The sequence below is a fragment of the Talpa occidentalis genome, unplaced genomic scaffold, assembly GCF_014898055.3.
Source record: "Talpa occidentalis isolate TD23 unplaced genomic scaffold, MPIMG_talOcc4v2.1 talOcc4.4, whole genome shotgun sequence".
Taxonomy (NCBI): domain Eukaryota; kingdom Metazoa; phylum Chordata; class Mammalia; order Eulipotyphla; family Talpidae; genus Talpa; species Talpa occidentalis.
The window spans coordinates 142,679,818-142,704,740 of NW_023604295.1; the positions used below are offsets into that span (position 1 = coordinate 142,679,818).

The 24,923-nt window shown below is 40.0% G+C and overlaps 1 protein-coding gene across 7 annotated transcripts in view; it reads left to right on the forward strand.

The window, feature by feature from the left end:
- TENM3 (teneurin transmembrane protein 3) overlaps positions 1 to 24,923 on the forward strand; it is a 2,290,771-nt gene that overhangs the window by 1,887,314 nt on the left and 378,534 nt on the right. For 5 of the 7 annotated variants that reach the window (XM_054701057.1, XM_054701058.1, XM_054701059.1 and 2 more), the window contains one exon: positions 19,045 to 19,323. The exons of 1 other annotated variant lie outside the window; for it this stretch is intronic. In XM_054701057.1, the coding sequence (XP_054557032.1) occupies positions 19,045 to 19,323 (279 nt within the window). The remainder of the gene's footprint in view (positions 1 to 19,044; positions 19,324 to 24,923) is intronic. One more of the 7 variants, XM_054701062.1, reaches the window with a different exon arrangement.

Consider the following 24,923-nt stretch of genomic DNA (forward strand, 5'->3'; position numbering starts at 1 on the left):
TGATAAAAGATCTTTTTTTTCTCAACACTGTGTTCACGGCCAGGCGTGCTGTTGAGCAAAGGAGCATGTTGTCTTCTCCTACAAGGAACGTGGGTGATGGGGTGAATTTTGAATGAGGTGGTATTTGGAAATAAAAACACTTTTGTTCCACTGATGCATAAGCTGGAGAGAACACTCCTGAGATAATCTGGGCCCCAAATGTTTAACACTTAGTAATCAGTGCCGCAGTGGTGAATGTCAGGATTTCAAAATGAAAAGGACGACCATTTGTTCTTCATTTACAGAACTGCAGTGAGAAGTAGGTTATATGAAGTTGAAAAATAGCACCGTGACTTTGTTTATACCTGCCTGAAATCAAACTGGAAAATACCTTTGCAAATCAGGGAAGTGAGGAAGGCAGGCAGGTAGACAAAGACAAGCACTCTTTGGTTCCCGAGTGTGACAACTCTGGCCTTCCCTAATAAGATCCCAGGTGCTCCCCTTTTTGCCCACTTTTCCTTTAGGATTTGCTCCTCTTCTGGGTCATCAGCATCTGTTGCTGCCCAGCAACCCCAGCTTCCACAAACTTGGATCTCCGTCTCACTGCATGACATTGCTGGGCTAAGGCCGGTTGAAGTGTAATATGGGGGAGAAAGTAGATCCTCAAGCTACTGGGCTGCATCCCGAGCCCCAGTCCATCCCGATGCTGGACCTTCCCTTCATCTGGGACAACCCTTTTGTGTGAAACAAGAGGACATCAGAGGTGCAGCCAGAACTTTCCCGTCTAAGCATGTAGCTAAGACGCCAGTATAATGGTAGCTCCTCCATCCATCCACCAGCCAACAGCTGAAGTCCTGGAGCTGAGCTGGGTGCAGACGAGATCTCCAGCTCCACGAAGTCCCAGTGGACAAGGCTGATGCAGGTGGTTTCCCTTTGGGCTAGATAAGAGATCAGAACAGGAGGCTGGAGGAAGATTAGCAGTGCTACAGCTTCACTGCTCAGAGCAGGCGGCCTCACCTGGGTGAAATGGGAGGAGCAGCTGCTCCCTTGGCTCCTCGGGAGCTGGGGGAACCTACAGAGATCACTTTTCCCATTCTGTATGGCGGGAGTGGCCGCTGAGGAAAGCAGAGGGTAGAGACTTGTTCCTAAAGGCTCACAGGACGTCCAGCACTCCAGGAAAGCACTGAGCTGCGCAGAGGCACCCGACGTGCAGGAATGGGGACAGGATGCCAAAGGGATTCCAAAAGTACCAAATGAAACTAAAAAATAAAAATAAGCAATGGAGAGGACACATTTAACCAAATAATAATTATAATAACAGCACTGGGCCTCCCTGGCACCGCAAGGGGTTAAGCACAGCACCCTGAAGCTGTCGCAGCCTCTGCAGCACAAGTTCAATACCCGGCCAGGGAGCTACCAACATGGTACAGCAGACCTCTCCTGTCACCCCACTGCTCCCCTCAGCAGGATATTTCAGTCGATCTGCCTGTTCTGCTCCCCACTCTGTCTCTGGTGAATCCTCTCACCCTTCACACCTCTAGCCTGTACCCCAGTTCTTGTATGCATAAATAAATAAATCTTAAAAAAATGATAAAACAATAACAGCACTTATAGAAACCTTATTACCAAAAAGAAAGCAACAACGCAACCAATACTAACAACCAAACTGGAGGTTAGGGGTAGAGGTGAAGGGGCAGTCAAAAATATGGTAGATTAGCTGAATAAGAGAGAATGGTCTTTGTTGAAATCCAAATTAGTGATTTTAAGACCAAACAGAAGAAATTATTCAGCAATAAGACCAAATAGAAGAAATTATTCAGCAAGAGAAAACAGTTTCGGGTAACATGTAGAAGAACACACACACACACACACACACACCCCCTAAGTACATCTAGAGCAATTCTTTACCTTTAGGGATAAATATATTTAAGTATGTTTTTCAGGGTTTGAGGGAGGGAAAAAAAGTCATTGTTTCATTATTCACAAAGGACCCAAAGAGGACTAATGGATTTCTCATCTGCAACAATGAAAGTTAAAAGACGATGGACTATCATGTACTGAGAGAGAAGAACCTCAGTCTGGAGGGATTCTATGTGCAGAGAAGAGACGGGTCATCTCTCAGAGTAAATGCAGGAGATGTAGGATGCATCAAGATTCGGAGACTGGTTCCAGTGTTCACCAGGTGAAGAAACTCTCAAGAATTCCTCCTCACTGAATCCACATCCCTACCTGTGAGGAGGAGAGAGGACATGAAGAGCAGCCGATTTTCCTGCAGACACATGGTCAAGTTCAAAATGATGGGAGAGCAGCTGGAATGTGTGAGAAACACAGGGAGACCTTTGAAAATGGCCACAACTGCACCTGCTTACCTGGCTAAGCAATGTCCAGCAGTCGGAGGGAGGTGATAGAGGCGGAAAAACTTCCATAATATTCCCTGAAGGGTGAGAGAAGAGGGGGGCCTCCCTGGTGGCTCACGGGTTAAATTCCCAGCGCTATCAAGCTACCACCAGCCACTTCAGCATGAGTTCACGGCAAGAGTTCAATCCCTGGCCAGGGAGCTGACCCACATGGCGCAGCAGACCTCTCCTGTCTCCCCGCTGCTCCCCTCAGCAGTGTATTTCAGTAGATCTGCCTGTTCTGCTCCCCACTCTGTCCTTGGTGAATCCTCTCACCCCCCCCCACCCCTGTACCTCAGAGGATGGAAATGGTTAGGAAATAGAGCTCTACTGGAGGGAAAGATTTGCTGGTTTGCATTCCTGTAATAATGGAGCACATGTATTTGAATATGAATGTCAGGAAAGGGAAGATAATTTTTAGTGAAATGAAAACAAAACAAAACAAAATCGATAAACCTGCGTAATGGGGGAGTGAGGATGACGAAGGAATGAATAGTCATCTGATTAATTTAGCATAAATACCTCAGAGGAAACGAGTAAAATCATGAATAACCATAAAACAAGATGGAATAAGTCAAATCCATGTTACATATTTCGCAAAATGTAAAAGCACTAAATTTGACACAAAGAGATACTATTGAGTTGGTTTATAAAACTTTGGCTTATAAGAAACAGACTTCAAGTGGTAAAATTAGATCGCTAGAATAAATAAGTGGATAAAGTGATGAGAGGATACAAACAAAACGAAAGCAGGAATGACAGTGTTAGTATTTGGAGAAGTGGCAATAATGGTGAAAAGCACTAAACATTAGGATAAATCGGGCCACTGAGTAAATGATAAAATTTCATATTCTGTGTAGGACGAATACTCTGAAAGTGAACTCATCAAACAACAGAGAAGTTGCAAAGCAAAAGCTAGTAGGAAAAAATAGCAATTAGAACACATTTTTATGGGATATTTTGGTTTGCCACCTTCAGAATCAGGCAAATCTATATGATAAAAATAAGACAACTATGATGGAACTGGAAGGTATTATGCTCAATGAAATAGCCAGAAGGAAAAAGAAAAATATCGATGGTTTCACTTATAGCTGGAATATTGGGGAGCCAAATAAGAAATCACTGTAAAAAAATAATAACACTACAAAACACAACAAAGCAAAAACGGACAATCATAAATCAGTGACATCCTGCTGGGGAGGGGCAGGGAGAGGATCAGAGGGAGGGGGGAGCACAGGGGACTGAGGTGATGGTGCACGGGTGCCTTGGGGAAGGAAACTCTATGGGGACTCCCCCTGAGGGGGTGGGGGGAAGCAAATATTGTTTAAAAATGAACAATGATGTAAAAAATAAAAAAAAATAATATTAAAAAAGACAACAATTAGGTAACATTTATTTTTAAAACTTCAGCTGAGTTGTGTCTCCAGAAATTTATAATTTTTAGAAGTGATAGAATTTTCCATGTTTTTAATGGAATAACTGGAGAACCCAGTGGTGCATTTGGCCACGAAAGGAATCATTTAAGAAACAAAAAAATGGGAAGTCTTTGTAAGTCAAAATATTTCATCCTAAAATATAGTAGAATTTAAATAAATAACAAAAAGATAAAAAAACCACTCTTCCCTCCATGGATTATAGCACCGTTAGGTGGTGATAACAAACAGTAGAAATCTGTGAAAAAATGTTCTATCTTCAGCATATAGGGGATACGGTAAAATCCTTAATCATAAGAAAAACATACCTTAAGAGAGTATGTTTAAGGAACAAAGACCAACGAGAAGGAATTTACTATATACATCTTAAGAAATAAGTGGAATCTAGAATACTTAAATAAGGGACCAGGAAAATGAATAACTATAAGAAAGTGAAAATCAAAATCAACAAAAACTATGAACCAGAGACACTTTTTGGGGGGTGGGGGGCGGGAGGGGAGGGATTGGGGTCAGAATGGGGGGATTGCAATTGTATGGGGAATATAAAAATAAAATTTATTAATTAAAAAAAAAGAAAGAAAGAAAAAATAAAAATCAACAAACAACAACAACAAAAAAGAAATAAGTGGAATATCAGAAAGAAGAAATGAATACATAATCAGGATAAAACTGAAATTAAAGACAAACATAAAACTTTAAAATTTTTAAATTTTTTTTAATAAGATTAAGCAACCCAATGAAAGAATAAGGACAATAAAAATAGGGAGAAATACTGAAGACAGTCTAACACCTAAAAGGGACTGTTCTGAAAAACACACTTGAAAAATCTAGAGGAATTAATTTATTTCTTAGCAAAATATGCTTAATCCCAAATTATACAAAACTCATTGAAAACTTGTTGAAACAGTGATTTCAGAAGAGATTAAGAAGGTGATTAAAAGGGGTATAATTGAAAAGGAAAAGAGATTCTTAGATGAATTTTACATGACCTTCAAGTGCAACTAAACTTGGTTTTTGGAAAAGTATTCAACACCCCCCTCAAAAAAAGGTAGGAAGCACATATTCTGAAGTTGGTATAACCGTCATCACAAAATTTTATAAAAATAGTGTGAAAAAAAAAGAAGCTATCTTGACCTTAATCGCCTCACAATACTTGTGTAAAATTCCTAAATAACTGTTTGTATATAAGCATCTAGCAATATACATATACACATATATAAAGTAATATGCTCCACCAAATTATAGCCAAGTTGTCCTAATCCTTAGTGATAATAAAAGGATATTTCAATGATAGGAAATCTATTAACATAATTAGATTAATAAATCAAAGTAGAAAAACATGGTCTTATTAACAGATGATGAAAAGGTTTTGAATAAAATTTAGAAGCCATTCCTTATTAAAAATAAAACTCACTAAGTGAAACCAGAAGGGAGAAGAAAGCACTTTAATATGTTAGTTATATGTTAGGGGATTTATCAAGAAAATTCAACAGCATTGTTTATGGTGAAGTCCTCAGACCATTTCAGTTAAAATGGGGAGTCTAAGTAAGACACAGCTACTCTCACAATTACTATTCAGAATTGTTTTTAGACATTTTTGCAATTGCAGACAGAGAAGAAAATTGAACAATTGATATATATTTTGGGAATAGTTAGAATGAGCACTTTTGCTAAATATATGAATATATGTATATACAAAACCATCTGTCTCGAGAAATTTAAAAAAAAAAACATTTTGAAGCAAAATGGTACTTGAATGAATGCAAGATAAATATACAGACAGGTAGTAAAATATAAAAGTTAAGACTATAGATTCTGAATTCAGATGATGTGTCTTTCATTAGCTGAGTGGCAAGTTACCTAATCTTATCCAAATAACCTGCTTGGACAAATTATTTCATTTCCTTAAGCTTCAGTTTTCTTCTATATAAATTGTCCTTTAGTTTTCAATCTGTAATTTCTTGAGAATGAAATGAGCTGTATTTTTTTTCAGAAAAATACTTGATGTATGTTATACATAATTTATAAGTAATTATTAAGCAATCAGTGACTAATTTTAGAAATCAGAAAAAATACCATATTAAAACAGCAACATGCACTATAAAAATTCTTTAGAAAAAAATTTACCTAATACCAGACCTAATGTGAAGGGATCTATAAAGTATTGAAGTAAATCAAACAAGATCTGAATAAATGGAAGTCAGTATTTTGGGATGAGAATAGTGATATTATGAGAAATCAGTTATCCAAAAATAAATACATAGAAGTCAAGTCTTATTTTTAATTGGAAATTAAATTCTTAAAATTCACGTGGAAGAATAAATGTCTGAAGGGCCTCCCTGGTGGCGCAGCGGTTGAGCGCTGGGTTGTGAAGCTGCCGGCAGCCTCTGCAGCGCCGGTTCAATCCCCGGCCACCAGCGAGGGTCCCACATGGTGTGCAGCCCTTTCCTGCCACCTGCTGCTCCCCTCAGCAGTGTATTTTGTCAGTCTGCCTGCTCTGCTCCCCACTCTGGCTCTGGTGAATTCTCTCACCCTCCCGCGCTTCTGACTATACCCAGCGCTTGTATAAATAAATAAATATTTAAAAGAAAAAAGAATAAATGTCTGAAAACAGCCAAGAATGTTTTTAAAAGCAATTAGTGAGATTAAAATTGTTTCAGTATACTTTTAAAAATACTCTGAAGCCATGATAATCCCAGCATATGATACTGGCATAAGTAGAAATAAGTTGATCAGTGGGGTAGAATAAAATTTCAGAAACAGCCCCTAATCTATAGGAAACTTTAGCATAAAAAATATTTTTTCTACCCACTGGGATTTGATAAATGGTGCTGGCACAACTGGTTATCCATCTGGAAGAATATAAAATTGGACCCATATCTCTCAGCATATTCAAAAATAAATTAAGATGGATTAAAGACAAATGTAAAAAATAAAGCAATAGGCATTCTGGAAGTTAATTTGAGAGACTAAGTAAAAGAGGAATGACTTGGTCCCTGAATAGTGCAGAGGTTCAAAGACAACGTCCTCAAAACCTAGCAAAGTTATTCTCTCACAAAAGAAGAAATCCACAGGTAGATCATTCAGAGTTCAAAGATGTCATCCAGGATCCAGGTTCTGTCTGTTCTTGCTCTGCCATCCTCATCCTGTCCTGTGGATCCCCCGATGTCTGCTACATTTTCATATTCCCAGTTGAAATCAGAATAACAGCAAAGGTGAGAAGGGCTTCTCTGTATTGGACTGTTTCTTTATACTCCCCAGAGACTTCTTCCTACATTTCTTTTTTTCAGAACTGTTATGCTTGGCTACATTTAGTTGCATAAGAAGAGGGAGCATTGACTATTTTTGCCTCCCCACTTCTATAACACAGGAAGGCAAGGAAAAAGTGGCTATGAATTCCCTCAGCCTGCCCTAAGGACATACGTAAACACGCAGAACTGGGGATCCTTCTACGTGAAGCAGAAAACCCAAAAGGAAGGATCAGATTAAATAACTGCTTAAACCCTTTTGTATGTAAATGAAAACATCATAAGCAAAATCATTATATTAGCAAATATGTTTACAACCCATGCGACATATATAAGATTTCTAAATATAATATATGGGGTGACTTACAAATTGAAAACAGAAAGACAAACAACCCAATGGGAAGAAAACATGAATAGACAATTCACAGAAGCGCAAATTCAATTGGTCCATAATCCTGCAAATAGGTAATTAGTTTTCCCCTTAGTCTGAGAAAGGCAATAGCTAACCCCAGCTCCTCTATCCCCACTGGACAGCTAGGAGTCTGGCTTCCCTCACTGGGCATTCCTCCAGCAGGTGACCACCGGGACTTTGCTTAGGAAATTCCTTTCAGTTGGGTAAGCAGAAACTTGATGAAAGAGGCTGCTATAGTGAGGATTTTTTTTTTCTAGTTGAGATAATGAATGCATTTCCCCCAAAGAACATGTTCACAGGTGGAAGATGTTCTAGAATGCTTTTATTCCAGTTCCTCAGATAGAGATGATTAAATAGACTTCCCCCATGTTCCAGCCTGGTTTTCTCCATGTTGTTTATATGGGAAAAAAAGCAAATACCAATCCTTTTCAACTTCTAAATATAATGCTTTCTGTACAGTTGGGAAGTTTGGTTAAGGAAGAAGCCCAAAGAAAGGGGGGGGGCAATTTATGAGTTGCTACACTCAAAATCTGACTCAAAAGTGCTAGTAAAAGTACGTGAAATCAATTCAACAAAAATATTCTCATGCAAGGAAGAAAGGGAGGTGGGTGAGAGGCTGGAGGAAGGAAGGGGAAAAGGAAAAAAAGGAGGGAGTGAGCATGGAGCTAGGAAGGAAATAGCAGCAGAGGGATTTGGAGAGTAGGCTTTGAGGGAAAACCTCCCAATTTTTTAAAAAGATTTATTTATTTTCACACAAGAACCTGGGTACAGGCCAGAGGGGCAGGAGGGTGAGAGGATTCACCAGGGACAGAGCGGGGAACAGAACAGGCAGACTGACGAAGTACACTGCTGAGGGGAGCAGCGGGCGGCAGGAGAGGTCTGCGCGCCATGTGGGACCCTCCTCCAGTGGCCGGGGAGCAGCCGGGGATCGAACCAGTGCTGCAGAGGCTGCGGGCAGCTTTGCAACCCAGCGCTCAACCGCTGCGCCACCAGGGAGGCCCAAACCTCCCAATTTTAAATGACCAAATGTCAAAGTCAAAATTATCCCAGCATGGAAGTGTAGTAAGTGGTCTCTGTACTTGTTGAGTGAAGAGGAAAAGCACCTTTGCAGACAGGCAGATACAGCTTATTAATGTCCACTCTGTCCTGATGGTTGGATTTTAATTCAGAATGGATTTAGACATGATACTTAAGGTAGGAGCATAACATAGCCTTTCTAATTTTGTTTAAGGATGAAATATAAACCAAAAGTCCCTGAAGCCACAGGAAATTTTAACCCTTGTGATTCAGACTTTTCTCTTCCCTTACCTCTGCCTTGGGCTCTTGCTGTGTTGTTCTTAGTTTGGTTTCATGTTCCACTGTGCTGCCTTCTCTTTGCTTCTCTGTAGACTTATATGATTGGGTGATCGTTGAGATCCTCTAAGTCCATTTTAGAGATGGCAAAAACTGAGATCCAGACTTAAAAAAAATGCTCACTCGGTCAACTGCTGGTGAGTTCCAAAGCCAAAAATGAGTTAAATCCAACCATTTTCTATTCAACTCTTCTTTCTAATTTCCACCAAAGAACCCTAAGCCCTTATAGAAATCCACAATAAAAAGATAAATATACTTTTGGCTATTCTTGCAATCTTAAGGTAATTATAGATCTCTTAAGTCATAAATTAACTAAATGTAAAATGGATAAATTGGACTTCATCGAAAGTAAAAGTTATACTTAACAGAAGCTACTTTAAGAAAATAAAAAGCCAACCCACAGTCGGAAATAAAAATATATCTATGATTATATCTGTATGACATAAGATGTAAACATATCTGACAAAAGATTTGAATTCAGAATATATAAAGAGCACCTATAAATCAATAACAAAAAGATAAACAGTGCAATTTAAAAATGAGCAAACAACTTATACCAGAAACTACATAGAAAAAACCTACAGATATCTAATAAGTTTGTGAGTGTTCAACATCATTATGCACCAGAGAGATGAAAATTAAAACCACAATGAGATACCTTCATGCTACAATTGAAATGATCCATAGCACCAAATAGTGGTGAGGATGTAGAACAGCTGCACTCTCATTGCTGATGAGAATCGAAAATATCAAATGGCACAATTTCTTTGGAAATTCTTTGACAATCTCTCATAAGTGAAAAATAACATTCCCCCGCTTAACCCAGCAATCTGTATCATAAGGATTTATCCAAAACAAGTGGAAATTTATCCTCAGTTTTTTTTTTCATAATAGGTGATTTCAAATTGAATCACCAATTGAATGGATCTAATAAACTGTAGGTTATTCATGCAATAGAAAACACCTTGGTTATACAAAAGAATGAACTGTGGAAATACACAACAAGTGGATGGATCTCAAAAACGTCCCCTTAAATGAAGTGTCCCATCAGCATGCACACTGTGTGACATATAAAGTTCAATAGCAGACAAGCTAATCTGGAGTAAAAGAAATCAGAACAGCGATTAGGTGGGGATTGAGTGCAGGGAACAAGAGAATGTTGTGGGCGTGACAGAGATGTGAGGTATTATGCTGGCTTTTGTGGTGGATACATTTGTTAAACCTAATTGAACTCATTTGTTCAAATCATTAAAATCAACTAAAGATCTGTGTATTTCACTGCATATGCAATATACCTAGAGAGCAATAATTTAAAATAGTCACTTTAAAGGGGTGTGGTTGATATGAAAAGTTCCACTCTCCCTTCCTCCAGCTCTAGGCAGGGTGAGATTTCACTTGTTTTCTCTGCACCCATAACTATGATCCTGTTAAAAACCATCTCTGCTACCTCTGCACTGCACTGTTCTGCTGGATGCTACATTCTGATCACCCATGTAATGGCATGTACAACATGCCCAGCGTTGTGCTGCTAAGTGCACAGAGTGGGTGGCACAGAAATAGGATCATGCCTTTCAAATATTTTCATCAATTTGCAAATAGAGCCCATTTTTACCTCCTAGATGACTACTTTTTTGAGCAAATTATTTCTAGAATATTACTAAAATGATCATTTTAAAATCTTTCTACATACTATCAGTTCCCCATAGATTAAAAGAATTAAATTCATATTTCTTAAATGTAGAACATGAAGATTGTACATATTTCAGAATGTCAGTAATAGCATTGGGCAGATATAAAAATAGTATTAATAACTCCTTTCATTAAGATACTAATTATGTGTCTGATTTTATCCCGCTTTGTCAGTGAAATGAAATACATTCTTTTTTCTTCCTCTTATTTTTATTTTATTTTTTTTCATTTTGAAAATCTAATAAACATTTGGGCATGTTGGAAATCATGAAGGAGGAAGATTTGAGAGCCAAGAGTAAAATGCTTTTAATTTTAAAGACTGAGATTTAGTTTAGTCTTGGATGCCATTATCGTGAATAATGGGAACTGATCCTAGACTTCAAAAGAAATATCACCATATGGTCTTCCCATTCAGCACTTAATACGGCTATGAATTTCCAGTTATACCCCAAACTTTTCATTTCCCCAGCGTCCCCCCTCACCTCTGTCATCATACAAAAATGAGAGGAATCTGAAACCCTTGAATTACTGGTGCTGAGAAAACTTTTGGGGGTGAGAATAGGGTTCTAGAAAGATAGACAAAAACCTGAGGCATTAATCAGAGGCACAGGGCTAATTACCACAACGGCAAAGTTTATTACTTTTAAATATTAACTACTTAAAATGATTCATTTAGAGATCAAAATGATTAATCCTTCTCAGTCACTATAAATGTCAGCGGCAGGATTAAAGGATTTAGATGGTCATGTTTACTCAACCTTACATTTCTGTACTTAAAGACACAAGTTAAATAGCTCCAGTTTATCATTGTTTCATGTTAATATTTTCCTCTTAGCTCCCTCTTTCAGCTCCCCTGGCTAACTGATTGTTAACTAATTTGGGCTGTTAAGTAGGCAAGTGCTTCTTTCAGGCTTGGCTGCCAACCTGCTTTGTAGATTACCTGCCAGAAGGTGCGAGGAGATAGATGTAGCTTACCGCCCTCCTCCGGACCCAGTGGGGCTAATCCTTTCCCCCTGCCTCGGCCTTTATTGGACTGATGTCTTGAGCCCCCAGCTTACTGCTCAACTTGTATTCGGTTCCTGGCCACGTTGCCAATTTCGGAGACAAATTGAGAAGCACCGTGGTGCCGTTGCGGCCACAATTATTAAACACCCGCTGCTCCTTGCCAACCCCAGCGCATATTTATACCAACACCTACTGCCTGGCTATCAGATCCGGGCCGAGGTGGTGCAGGGATGTAATCTTCCCCGCGTCTGGATCGTTCGTAAGGAGTAATTGCTAGGTAAAAAAGAAGATGCAAATTCATGTTCAGCATGTTTTTGATCGAAACCCACTTGTAAGCTGTGGGTCTAATTATGAATGGTTGTTGCTCTCAGAATTGTACCAGTGGCTGGCTGGGTGTTAAGCCCTTCATGGTGCAGGCCTCAGAAGATGTTCTTGCCTTACAGCTCACAAGTGAGTTTTTCACGTTTGAGCCACCAAACCTTCTACATGGTGTCTGTGCCCTTCCCCAGGGGCTTCACCGATCTTTGGAAAAAAGTGCATCTTCTCTGGAGTTATCCATCCTAGTTCCACTTTTTCTCTGCTTTTGGTTTTGAGTGAATAAAGGTGAGGAGAGGCTAGAACTGCAAATATCCTTGGGGTTTTCTCTTGGCAGCCTCATCTAGTTCACCCCACAGCCTGAGCCTTGCGCTTCCATTGAGAGAGGTGCTTCCCACTGCGTTTGGAATAAATGATGTGGGTGGCCAGCTGTGGTTTCCACCAGACTAGTGTTTTGAGTGGAAACTTGCTCTGTAAGGATGGTGTGCAGGGCCATTTTCTCTGTCCTTGAAGAACTTGTGCTGATCGTGTGTGGTTGTAAGATGTTAATATCATATGAGGAGGTAAGTTGGGTGAGCAGTTGAAAATATTTGCATTTGGCATACAGAGTGAGATGGGGTCGGGCTAAGGTATTTAGAGGATTTTTAAATTATTTTTTTAAATGTAGTTTTGTGTAAGACCTTAGACGTTCGGATTCACACCCTCGTTGACATTTCCGTTGCACGCTCAAGGATAGGTATTCTGTTCCAACAGTGACAGATTTAAATTAAGAAGGTTGAAATGTTTGGAGTGTCCCATAAAATATGCATTGGGACTCCAAAGGGGGAAAGGTAGGAACTTTCCTATTTACTGTGTGATTTTCTTATCATTTTGCAAACACAGCACACACACACACAAAGGGGCTCCAGATAAGATGGCAGGGACACTGATTCCACAGGCATCAAATAAGAAATGTTTGCCTGATTTGTAGTTTCATGTTCTGCTCCACCCTTGGAGAATTGTCATGCCATGTCTGGGAAGAGATCATTTCATGCCAGCTACAGCAACAAGGAAAATACCTAAAGACAGAGATTATTTTATTTCTGTATAATAAAGTTTATACTGACTTTATTATCCACTCCTCATATTCAGTTTTGGGGGTTATTACTATAGAAGAAATGGAATGTTATTATCATTTTATATTAAAAAAAATCCCTATGTGATGTTTGAAGAATTGAAGGAAGAGAAAAGCATTACTCTCAAATTTCTTACACAGCTCAAATTGTTTACGATAAAAGAGGAAGCGTTTTTAAAACCCAGCTTCTCCATGAGAAAGTAATAAATTAAATTTCTAATGATTGCATAGGAGCTCTTAAGCAGCAAATAAGAAAACATGTTTTGTTAAAAAGAAGATGGACGTTAATCTTTCTTCATTATGTTTTTAAGTGAATGAAATGACCATGAAAAGGAAAGTTCAAAACTAGAGAAAATTACTCACGTTCTTCACTTACAGCTTCTTCTAAATGATCCATCCTAAGAGTCATGTCCTCTACCTTGTGGTTATTCAGGCTCAAAACCATAAGCAATTCTAGAATCTGTTGACTCCCTTAGTTTTCAAAATGGGGCTCATGCTATGCAAGCTGTTCTATAACTTGTATTATTATTTTTTACTTTAAAGTACATATGCCTGGGACGCAAACTTATTCAACCATTTCCTCTCCAGTAAACAGTCCATGATTTCCATTTTTACAATAATGTCATGGGAAATCCTCTTTGCACATGTATGTTTGGATCGGGTGGTTTAATTTCTTTAAGATCCATAGTCTCAAAGGTAGAATTTCTGAGCTAAAGAGTATTTTTAATTTGAATAGAAAATCATGTTTAAGGACTATGGCCGCACACTAGAAGGCAAAGAAAAAAGACAAAGTAATAAGGAATTCACAGAGCAGGGCTGCGGAATCAACTCTTTTTGAGACAACGGTAACCCTGTTTTGTCCCCCAAATCTCAGTACCAGTGTAGTCCTGCTCCTCTTTGCTTAGCAAAGAGGAGTGAGGTTAATCCTCTTGACAGGTGCTATCAGGAACCAAAGATACTAACCAGGGTGGGGGAGATGGGCAGAAATGAGACCCGCCTATGCTCCCTGCAGGCTTGTGATGTAGCTACCATAGAACCCAGCCAGCAACCCCACAGACTCCCAATAAACAAAAGTGTAACTACACAAAACAGGTACACATGTGTTCACTGCTGCATTTCGATACCAGCCCCAGAGTAGAAACACCGCAGACGACTATTACTGGATAAATGGATAATAAAATGTGGGGTATCCATCCAGCGATATTTTAACCATAGAAAGGAAGGCAGTCCTGACCTGGCGGCCATGTGGATGAACCTTGAAAACATCATGCTTAGGGACAGAAGCCAGCACGGAAGTCTGTAGGCTGCGGGGTCCCTTTTCTTTGATATGTCTGGAGCAGGCAAATCCAAATCCATAGAGATGAAAAGGGGACTAGTGGTTGCTTGGGGCCGGGGAGAGGCCAGAGCAGAGGAAATGGGAGGTGACTTTCTGTGGAAGATTTCCTTCGGGTCCTAGTAATGTTCTAGAATTGATGGAGAAGGCAGTTGCAGAACTTGGTGAATGTGCTAAAAATGACTAGAGTGCCAGTGAAATGGATGTGTTGTATGTGTTGTAGTGTGTGTGTGTGTGTGAGAGAGAGAGAGAGAGAGTAGTGAGTGAGAGAGAGAGAGAGAGAGAGAGAGAGAGAGAGAGAGAGAGAGAGAACCAATCCAGACATCAACGGACTCCAGATTTAGGAACTTAGGAGGGAAGAGAATTGCACAGAGTTCACCCTTCTGCTGGCCGAGCACCCCAAGTCACTCTCAGCTTAGTCCTTCATGTAGTCTTTTTGTGTGTCAGCTCGCACAGGAGCTGGTAGATGCCTTGCCTGTTGGTAACTTGAGTCCGCACTGCAGCTTTGAGAAGCCCGTGCTCCGAGCAGGTGACAGGCCCCATGTGAAACAGACCAGCTCCGCGCCAGCCTCCGCGCGAGCACCTGCCCCATACGGTCCTCCCCAGGCTGTCAGGGCCCCTCGCTCCCCTTTTTAAATAATACAGCCTTTCTGGGTTGTGTTTATTCAGTTTTCCCTTTATAGATTTTCAAATTTATGAGTGTCATAAAACAATAATGTCTCATCTAATCTAAGCACACCTCGCTTTTTAATCACAATGAATTTCATCCTCAGGTAGACTTGATTCTCGCTACAATTTATTGGTTTGGGACAGTTTCAAATTGTAATGGGAAACTCTTTGGTTGGCCCTGCTGATCAAGGTCGCCACGATTCAACATGCAGGAGATAAATACTTATTTGACCAGTCTCGGCCAGAGAAAGAAATTCAGATAACCCTGTTGGAACCAGTGCAAAGAACCCTGTCTCAAGACACTGAAAAATAAGTCCTGTGTCCTTATCTCTTTCACGTTCCTCTAAGCTGTTCTTAGGGCCCAGAGGCTCCGCTGGCCACTTGGAGATAGCGCGGCGGGAGAGGAAATCAGGAGCCTTCAGGAGGCCGCAAGCCAAGGGCAAGGCAGGCTGTTGTGGACCAGGCCACCTCCTCCGGTTGCAGGCTCCTGAAGAAACCTGCTTTCCTGCCACCAGCCTCTCGGCCCCTCGAGTGGCGAGCAGCTGGACCCTGACAGGAGTCACTTAGCCAAAGCTGACTTGAAGCAAAATTGTTGAGCTTCGAGCCTGGTTCCAGAAAACATCCCGGGCTGCTTTTTCTGCCTTTCTCTTTCTACTTTTCTGCATGCCCTTGGAGCTCCACACTTCACCCCAGCAGCCCACCCCAGCCCAACCCCCTCCCCAGCCCCCATCTCTTCTCCCAGGCAGGAATCTTTTTTTCTCACCATCCTCCCTGTTTGTCAAAACTGCACATGTTTTCCATAAACATAACACATCTCGTAAACATTGCTAGATTGCAGGAAATAATCTAATAGACTAATTTATTCGAGTTGAACAGTTTGATCTCCCCAGGGGTGTTTGCATTAAAACAAGGGCTCCTGAAAACAAGAGTCCTTAACCAAAGAAAACAACTGACAGCAGTAGAATTCGAAACACCAAGGTCTGACACGGAGATTCAAGTGGGTGGGGGTGGCGATTCTAATATTATTTCAAAACAAACGTCTCTTCACCCTCCAATTATACATGTCTCTGGTTATCAGTTAACATTCATCCAGGTGTTTAATTTTAAGCTATGTTTCCTGGAGTTGTTCTTTATGCTAGTCACATTTACATGAGCCAGCTCTTAAAACCAAGTCCTGACAGCCTTGAAAGATGAAAAAATTAAATGGTAGAGGTATTTGAAGAGCACTTGTAAGTGGCTTTAATCTAGGTCCTTCTGAGGTCAAATTTATGTTTTTTCCTTGTGGAAACAAAAGCAAACTTTTAAATTCAGTGGAAAATCTTAACAGGGATTCTTCCCTTCCTAGCTTGCATTTCATAATAGCCCTTAAGGGTTTTGAATTTTTTTTTTAAAGATTTATTTCATTATTTATACAAGCACTGGGTACAGTCAGAAGCACGGGAGGGTGAGAGAATTCACCAGAGACAAAGCGGAGAGCAGAACAGGCAGACTGATGAAATACACTGCTGAGGGGAGCAGCGGGTAGCAGGAAGGTCTGCATACCATGTGGGACCCTCACCCGTGGTGGGGGATGGAACCGAAGCTGCAGAGACAGCGGGCAGCTTCGCAACCCAGCGCTCAACCACTGTGCCACCACGGAGGCCCTACGGGTTTTGAATTTTTGTGAGACATTGATTGCAGAGGGTCAGATGTTTAAGGAGTTTGGGAGACACGTACCAATTTATAGGGATGATGCTTTGGATATTTATTTGCAAAGTGAGCTATGTTTACATACCTGGATAACAAAAAATAGAGATCTCAGTTTTCTGTTTTCCTACACCTCATAGATTTTTGCATCCAAATGGCAGCTGTGTGAAAAGTCAGTAACTTGGAAAATGATTTAAGTTAAATTTCCTCAAGGGAAGTTCTTACTGTCTTTTACCTTCACTCTTATTTTTATTCTCTCACGGGAGGCACCTTCCCCCCAAAAGAGGAAATATGGGACCTCCCTAGTGGCATAGGTGTTAACTCTCAGCACTCTCTCTGGCCAAGGAGCTGACCCACCCACATGGCGCAGGAGACCTCTCCTGTCTCCCAGCCGCTCCCCTCAGGAGCATATTTCAGTAGATCTGCCTGTTCTGCTCCCCACTTTGTCTCTGGTGAATCCTTTCACCCCCACACCTGTGGCCTACACCCAGTTCTATGCATAAATATATAAAAATAAAACTTTTTTTTTTAAAAAAGGGAAGATGGGAAGGATCCTAAGATTTATTTTCACCCTTTACAAATAATTTTGTATTTTTATTTTGAAAAATCAGCATGTTTGATAATAACATTTGACTGCTTCAGGTTCTTTCCCCACTCCCCTTTGTAAACATCATTTGTGAATAATAATGGGTAAGTTCTTTCACTGCTATCCGTTAACACTTGATGATATTGACCTATTTTTTGGAATTTCTTTCCTAAGTTCAAGGCACACTAATTATTTCAGGGACACTGATAATGCTGTCAATACTCGTGCAGCCTGAGCACTTTCTCACTGTTCACTGGCCTCTTTTTCCCTTTTTTCCCTCCTATTTTTGCCACTTCCTTTTTCTGTCATCCTTTTTGGTTCAGATACTCATTCATATTGCTCTGATAAGCACAGTCTGATTTGCAGCTAATTGTAGCATCTGATTTTCATTATTTATGAATGTCATTGTCAGACTCCATTTGGAAGTCTGACCGAGATAAAGCTGATCCCAACTTCTGATATGACCACAGCCATAAAGCAATTAACCACACTAGTTAAAATGTGCTGAGACCCGAAGGTGCTAATATCTTTACAAGCAAATATTTACTATCCTGTGTATTAGTTTGATTGATTGCCTAGAAGATTCAACATGTTATTATTTTATCACAATTTATAGCACTCTTAAAAATAACTAATGTATGTTATGTCTCATACCAGCCAATTAACTATGAAATGTTTATAGATGTAAGAGATTGAAGTGGGAAACAAAATTATGAGTAATATACATGCTTAATATTTTTAAAAGGTTGATATTACGTGGTAACATTGAAATCAGTCTTGGTATATGATAATTCGTATATGTATTTTGATTCTGGTTGGTAGCCCAATCTCAGACACTCCCATGCCAACAGAGACAAAAATGGAAGTGCCATATCTGTGCATTCTACATGCAAACATTTTTCTCTCTTTCCTTATCCATAGCATTATAAAATATATGTGAAATTCCAAGAATAAATGCAGGATTGGTAAAGTCATTAATAACAGCAGTCATTGGAAAGTGTCACCTAATTTAAACACTTTTGCTTTAAGTTATTGCAATGTCATGAGTTTTATGATGCTCAATTTATTAGTAAAAGGCTGCAGGGTTCACCGCCATTTATTTTTCAGGGAATTTGATTTTATCATTAATTTTTAAATACATAATGTTCCCATTCATTTATAGAGCGTGCTTTCTTTGCAAAAATTGGTTTACATTGATCAATACAGATGTTTCCAGGTGTTTATTAAAGCAAAAAGTGTAGAGAGACAGATGTCTGCAAATTTTCAAGAGGTTACAACCCAAAATTTAATTTGTGTATGCGCACACACACAGCCATGTTACTTGTTAAGGTCGACAGATAACATAAGGTCTGACCAAGCACCTGTTTCTATTTAACAAGTAACTTATTCTTGAGGGAAACCTTTCCTCTTCCAAAAACGTGACATCTGGATGGGAAAACCATATCCCTGAGGAGGGGAGCAAGGACATGGGGAAATGTCTGACAATCGCACGAGCCTGTTCCACAGAGCTCTGATACCTGGTCCCTTCTGCGGGCCGAGCCTTCACGGCCCCATGTTCCCTTGCTTTCCCATCTCTCTGGAGGTGCTCATGGGTTCAAACAGAGTCCCTCTGAGCTGGCAGGTGTGGGAAGTTGATGGCGAACCCCACCTCCCAGAGGGTGCCCACTCGACCCCATGCCATGCAGAGCTGACATAAACACCTGGTGCTAACCGCTGAGAAGTCAGGATGCTTGACTGTTTGTTTTAGGGAGATTTTTCTTAAAAAAATACAAAATGAAAACTAAACGTATACTCACTAGCTGTTATCTCTTTTTCCCCCTAATTAGGACAGAATTTTACCCTAAGGCAGTTAGGAGTTTGTGAACCAGCAAATCGAAGAGGACTGGCATTTTGTGCGGAAATGGGGCTTCCCCACAGAGGTTACTCTATCAGTGCAGGGTCAGATGCTGACACTGAAAATGAAGCAGTGATGTCCCCAGAGCATGCCATGAGACTGTGGGGCAGGGGGGTCAAATCGGGCCGCAGCTCCTGCCTGTCCAGTCGGTCCAACTCGGCCCTCACCCTGACAGACACGGAGCATGAGAACAAGTCGGACAGTGAGAGCGGTAAGTCTCCTTTTTTGCTTTATTGTGTCGGCGCTCGGGGCTTGCGTTTCAGTTGCTGGTGGGGGCATGTTTTTCTTCCTCCCTTCTCTTTCTTCTCCCCTTCTTTTTGTTGAAATGCACTGGGACTCAAAAAATGTCCTTGAAGAATGCATTTTTTTCCTGGGAAAAAATCAATATTCGACATCCGATGGTTAAATTATGCAAGCGGTCTCTGATGTGTTAGCTATAGTTTTGAGAAACAGTTTAATCATGTACAGGAAAAAAATGAAAGATTAGCTTTGACTTATCTTGGATCATGTCACCTGTTATCCTCGGTGGAGTCACAAAGCAAGTGGTGATAAAGTTTACCCCAGAGCCAGCTTGCAATCAAAGATGTCTTTGTAGATGCCTCTTGAAGATATCTCAAAGAAGTCGCAGAATCTTAGAATGGATGAGTGAGCACACAGAATAGTTTATTAACAGGGCTCAAGTGATTGAAGAACAAATTTGATCATGCTTTAAACTTACTAGTTGATGAGAGCAATTGAAATCTTGGTAAAGGGGAGAAAGTGTAGTCTTTGATGTGCTTTGGGGACTGGATTACGATGCAATTAAATCCACGCACAAAAATTGGATTTTAGCATATCGAAATAGCAGCTGTACATATTGTAAAAAAAAAATGTCTTGATAAAATATTGGGGTTCTTTGCCTATTGTCAATGCGGGATGATAAAAACAGTTCATTTATATGCAATAATAGATTTAAAAGAAAATTTAATTTTTAGTCAGTACTGCTTCTAGGAAGAATTGAAGCATCAGTGCTAATGCACCAGACAATGACAACAGAGTTCTCCTTCAGCATTTGATAGGAACGGTATACTTGCGCCTGCGGTCTAGTTGTGAATGCTGAGTGTATGTAATGTATCCACAAGCGAATAGAAAATTCAAATGGATGGAGTGCATGACATTGGCAGAGAAAGATGGCTGTCTTACCAATATTTCATTTTTTATTTTTTCTTGAGCAATTTTGTCAGCTTTGCGCTGTACAGAAAGCAGGACTATTGTTCACTTTCAGTTTCAGCTAAATCACAGTGGGACGTGGTACCTAGTGCTTTCCACTGCTTGTGAGTCATTTTCCTCCCTTTTGGGAAAAAAGTCTAATTTAACCAACTAGAACAATGCCTTATGTGGGATACTTTAGTGTACTAGACTATAAAGTACAGCTCGATTAATAATATACGCTCACGATATCCATTTTGGAAGTGTCAGATTTTGGTGGAGGCTGGCTGTATTCCAACCCAAATCAGGAAATAAGGACAGTTCTTTCTGACAAAATGCGCCTTAGAGTCAGGCTGCCAGCTTTTTCTTGAGCTAATCCATTCACCTCAGGGAGACCTGTGTTCATATCCATTTTCATTGTGGATTCAGAAGTCACTAACTTCAAATACAGAAGAGTGGGCATGAACTTGGCTTTTTATCCACTCACGTTTCCACATAACACTCGGAGCAGTTGTAGGCACGATGATGATATTCAAATGTAGCACTGGGCAATTGATTTTGCTAAAATACGTGATAAATTGTATGCATTCTCCCAAATGCAGCAGGAAAATGAATTCAAGTCTGATTATCTGCATCGTAGAGTGTCCGTATCCATTTCTGTAAAATAGTTTTCCACCTTAAGTTAGCTTGCTCTTTCTACCTCCAAGCTGTGCAGCCTCTCTTTTCTCTCTCTAATGACAATTGTGTTTTGTTATGGTGTCTCTATTGGTAAAACGTAAATTCATTTTGTTATTTTTTAAATGACATGTCTGCTAAAACTACCCCACAGTTGATTCCTAAACCCATGGCATCTTTTTCTTTATAGAAAATACAAAACTGTAAACTCGCAGCCTTTAGTGAACACATCATGGTTAGTCTATTAGTTTAGGAGTGTCCAAATCATTGGGAGGGAAGGGAAAATGTCTAAGTTTCACAAGCCACTGTCCTTCTCCATTGGCTCGGATGATTATTAGCCAGAAGGGGAACTTGTTTGCCCAGGAATCTCATCACCTGGCCCATAGAGTGAGATAAACACAAGAAAAGCTACTCTTTCTTTTCTTCAAAACGGTCTTGGTGAAGCAGGAGAAAGACAGGAAAAGAGTGTCAAGCGCCTTGCCTTGAAATTCAGCACATTTGCTTGCATTTGTGGAGAGTAAGCGGGTGGTCAGCCAAGTTGAGAGTATAAAGTGACCGAAGAACTGTTTGTTGAGCTGGGCAAAGTGAGAACTTCAACTTGTGTTTACTCTTTTCCCAAGATTTGGCTCTGGCTGTTTTTTGAAACAACATTTTGATGGTCTAAGAACTCCCAGTGAGGTCAGATTAAGGAAGAAAGAAGGAAATAAAAGAGATAGGACCTCTTTGTGAATACTGGCAATGTCATAGATTGAAATCTGTGTCCATAGGAACATTTCAGTTTATTTGTCCTGAGTTTTCAGTGATTAGTCAGAAGGAACAAGAGTTCAATTAAAGTAATTGATTACATTAAAATCTGGAGAAGCATCATTTTCTGAGATCTTTAGCAGATCCTGTTTTTCAAATTGTTGAATGAAATCAGAGTACAGAGGATTCTCTTATTCCAAAATAAAAAAAAAAATGTTCCCCACACTTAAGTTGGATTATAATAAAAATTAAAAATTTGAATCATATGCATGAATTTTTAACATGTTTATAAACAATATCCTCAAAACTATGCTATACTTTTACTATGATTATTTCTTCTGGTCAAATATTTTAACATAAAATTTTTAAAATAATTTTCTCCTCCTTAGCTGTTTTTAATTGTGCACAGCTTAAAAGTCTATTGATCTTCCAGATATATTTTCCTTCAACTTTCAATTATTTCAATAGACTGTCTAATTTTAGACAGAACTAACCAAGTTCTGTTGTAGCACTATAGACTTAGACAAGAAAAGCAGGAGTAAAATAACTCACTAAAATGAAACTATCCAGTTTAATATGGGAGTTTTCATTTTGACTGTTTCCATCATTGGAACTAACTGTGAATAAGGCTGTTTTCCCCAGAAAAAAAAAATGTTATTCAACATTTATAAAATTATGCAAGCACAGTGATGTTCTAGTTATAACTTCAAAGAAGAGCTTAGTCACTAAAAGGGATTAGATTTCATTTATTTATTGATAAAGAGGCCAACAGTTCAAGTTAAGAAGGCGCTAGAACTGCTGTGAGGCTAATGAAATTTTGATGGTCTGATCATCCCACGAGGGGAAAGGAACATTCTGACCATGTCACAGGCTCCATGTTAGCAGAGATTCAAAACAAGTGATAACATTTATTCTTCTGCAAAACTAACTCTTTACCAACCACGGGTGTTTGAAGTTAGAAGCATTTTGAGAAAGTTTTCTTTACAGTCTGTTGAGTTTCATCTGGAATTCCAAATGTTAATCTTGTTCCAAATTAAGTTTATGGGGTGCTTCCTGGACAACACTGCATTGTCCTCATGTTTCTGAGCTGAGTGTTTGCACCAGAGAAGATACTAGAAGGGCAGTGGCTTTTGAGCTTGTGTCAGGAGCAGTTCTGGCAGGCACTGAGAGGTTCCAGAATGAGTGTGGTGTGCCACCTCATCAGAGTTAGTTACCAGTTGCCCCGGGTTGTTTTGGGGCATCTTTCCTGTCTGTAGTCTTGTTAAAAGACCACCCACTGGATTCCCACAATGCAGCCTCACAGGTAATCTGATCTCCATTCCAAGTATCTATTGAAATGTCAGGAACAAAAGACTTTTTTCACAACATCAACCTTTGAGCTTTGAAAGGGTTTGTACATGCATCTTTTCCCGGAAGAAGTGGGCATCTGGATGCTTTGTCACCCAGCAGAGAGGCTCATGACAGCCAGGATGTGGTCTCATGCCTGGAGGGTTTCAGTCCTCTCATCCATCGCCCACAACATTTGTACCAGGGTCACCCAACCTCCAGCTCCCCACTTTGCCACTTTTGCCTGCTCCTTCCTCAGTTGTGCTGCTTGTTCCAGAGACACGGTGTCTCCTTCTGGGGGTTCTCATCTTCCTCCTCCTACCTTTCTCCAGGACCTCTTAGACCCCTTGCAAAGAGACAATCTCCCTCTTCTACCTCAGCGTGATTCACACCCTGGAGAGCTTCCATTTGGGTTGAGAGTTGAGAATGTGTTGGGGGGCGGGGGCGACAGACCACCTGGGTGGTTGAATTATCTCCACCACCTCCCATTGCTGTGACCTTGGGCAATTAATTTCACCTTCCTGTGCTACGTGTCCTATAAGTGTAAAACAGACAAAATAGAAAGTAGTTTTTATAGGGATGTTGGGAGGGTTAAGTGAGTTGAGGCATAGAATGAGCTTCAGCCAGTCTTTCGCATCTAATGAGTTCCAAATAAGTGTACGTTCTGTTTATTGCTTGTGAATGGTAGGAAATTATATGTACTTCTTAAATCTTTGTGGAAATTGAAGTAGAGAAACACTGTCCATGTTATCAAATATCCACATAGTATTGGTCCACAGTAAATGTTGTCTAGCACCCCCTCTGCACCCCCCAGCATTTAGTCACTCCCTCTTCTGCATTAGTGGTGTTTGCACAATTGGCAACATGGAGGAGAATTAGTGGATTAGTGGACTCCTCTAGAAAAAAACACTGATAATTTGCATAGTCTGGAATTTCTGTCACCATTTATTGACTCTTTTGCTTTTCTCCCAAACCCCACATCCTTTTTAATTTACTGTAATTAAATGAATGTACACTGAATGGTGCTGATAATTAGTCTGATGGCTGTAGACTTCAAAGACTTTAGTGTGCTTCTTCCCCTCCTGGCCAAAGGAAATTTCAAAAGTAGTGTTTTCCTCAAAGGCATGTTACTTAGACAGTCAGTCAATTAAAAGGCAATTTAACTGATGCTCATCAGTTCACACAGTAAAATAAATCATTCCTGGAAGACTTTATTTCTCACCTGGGGTCTCAGAAATATACCTGTTGTAAGGCCCCTCTAATGCCACACTAATTGTGCATGATACTAAAGTATTAAGGGTTCATTTGGCTAACAAAGAAGGTGCACCATTGAAGTGCTGTATTTTTAACTGTAATAGACAAATGACTTTGCACAGGCAAAACCTGTTTGAAGGCTTCAACTGATTTGTCCTATCAATAATATTTATCTCCTTTCTGTATAGATAAAGTCTAAATGTTGAGTTAGTATACTTTCAGAGAAAAAAAGCTTCCTCCCTCAAACCAATTTGATAAACTACGGTAGTGATAACATTGACATCTGTTTCTCAACAGAGAACTTCATCTATTTTGCCATTCAAGCTACCACGTCAGGCAGAATATGTTCTCTGAAAGAGGGGACAGTACAATTTCTCCTCTCTAAGTAATTGCATATAGGTGTGAGGGAGAGGAAATGGAAGGACTTGTCACGATTCCATTGCCAATTAAATTCTAGAATAGTCTGGGAGAGACTGCTGGTGGCATTGGCGCACCCTGGCATGTCACATCTTCCCAATGCTTCCAGCAGGAACATGGGATGTCATTTCTCTTCTGGTTCTTTTCACAAAAGGGTAATATTTGAGTTTTCTGAAGATAATTAGAAGAGCTGTGTATTCTTTTGCC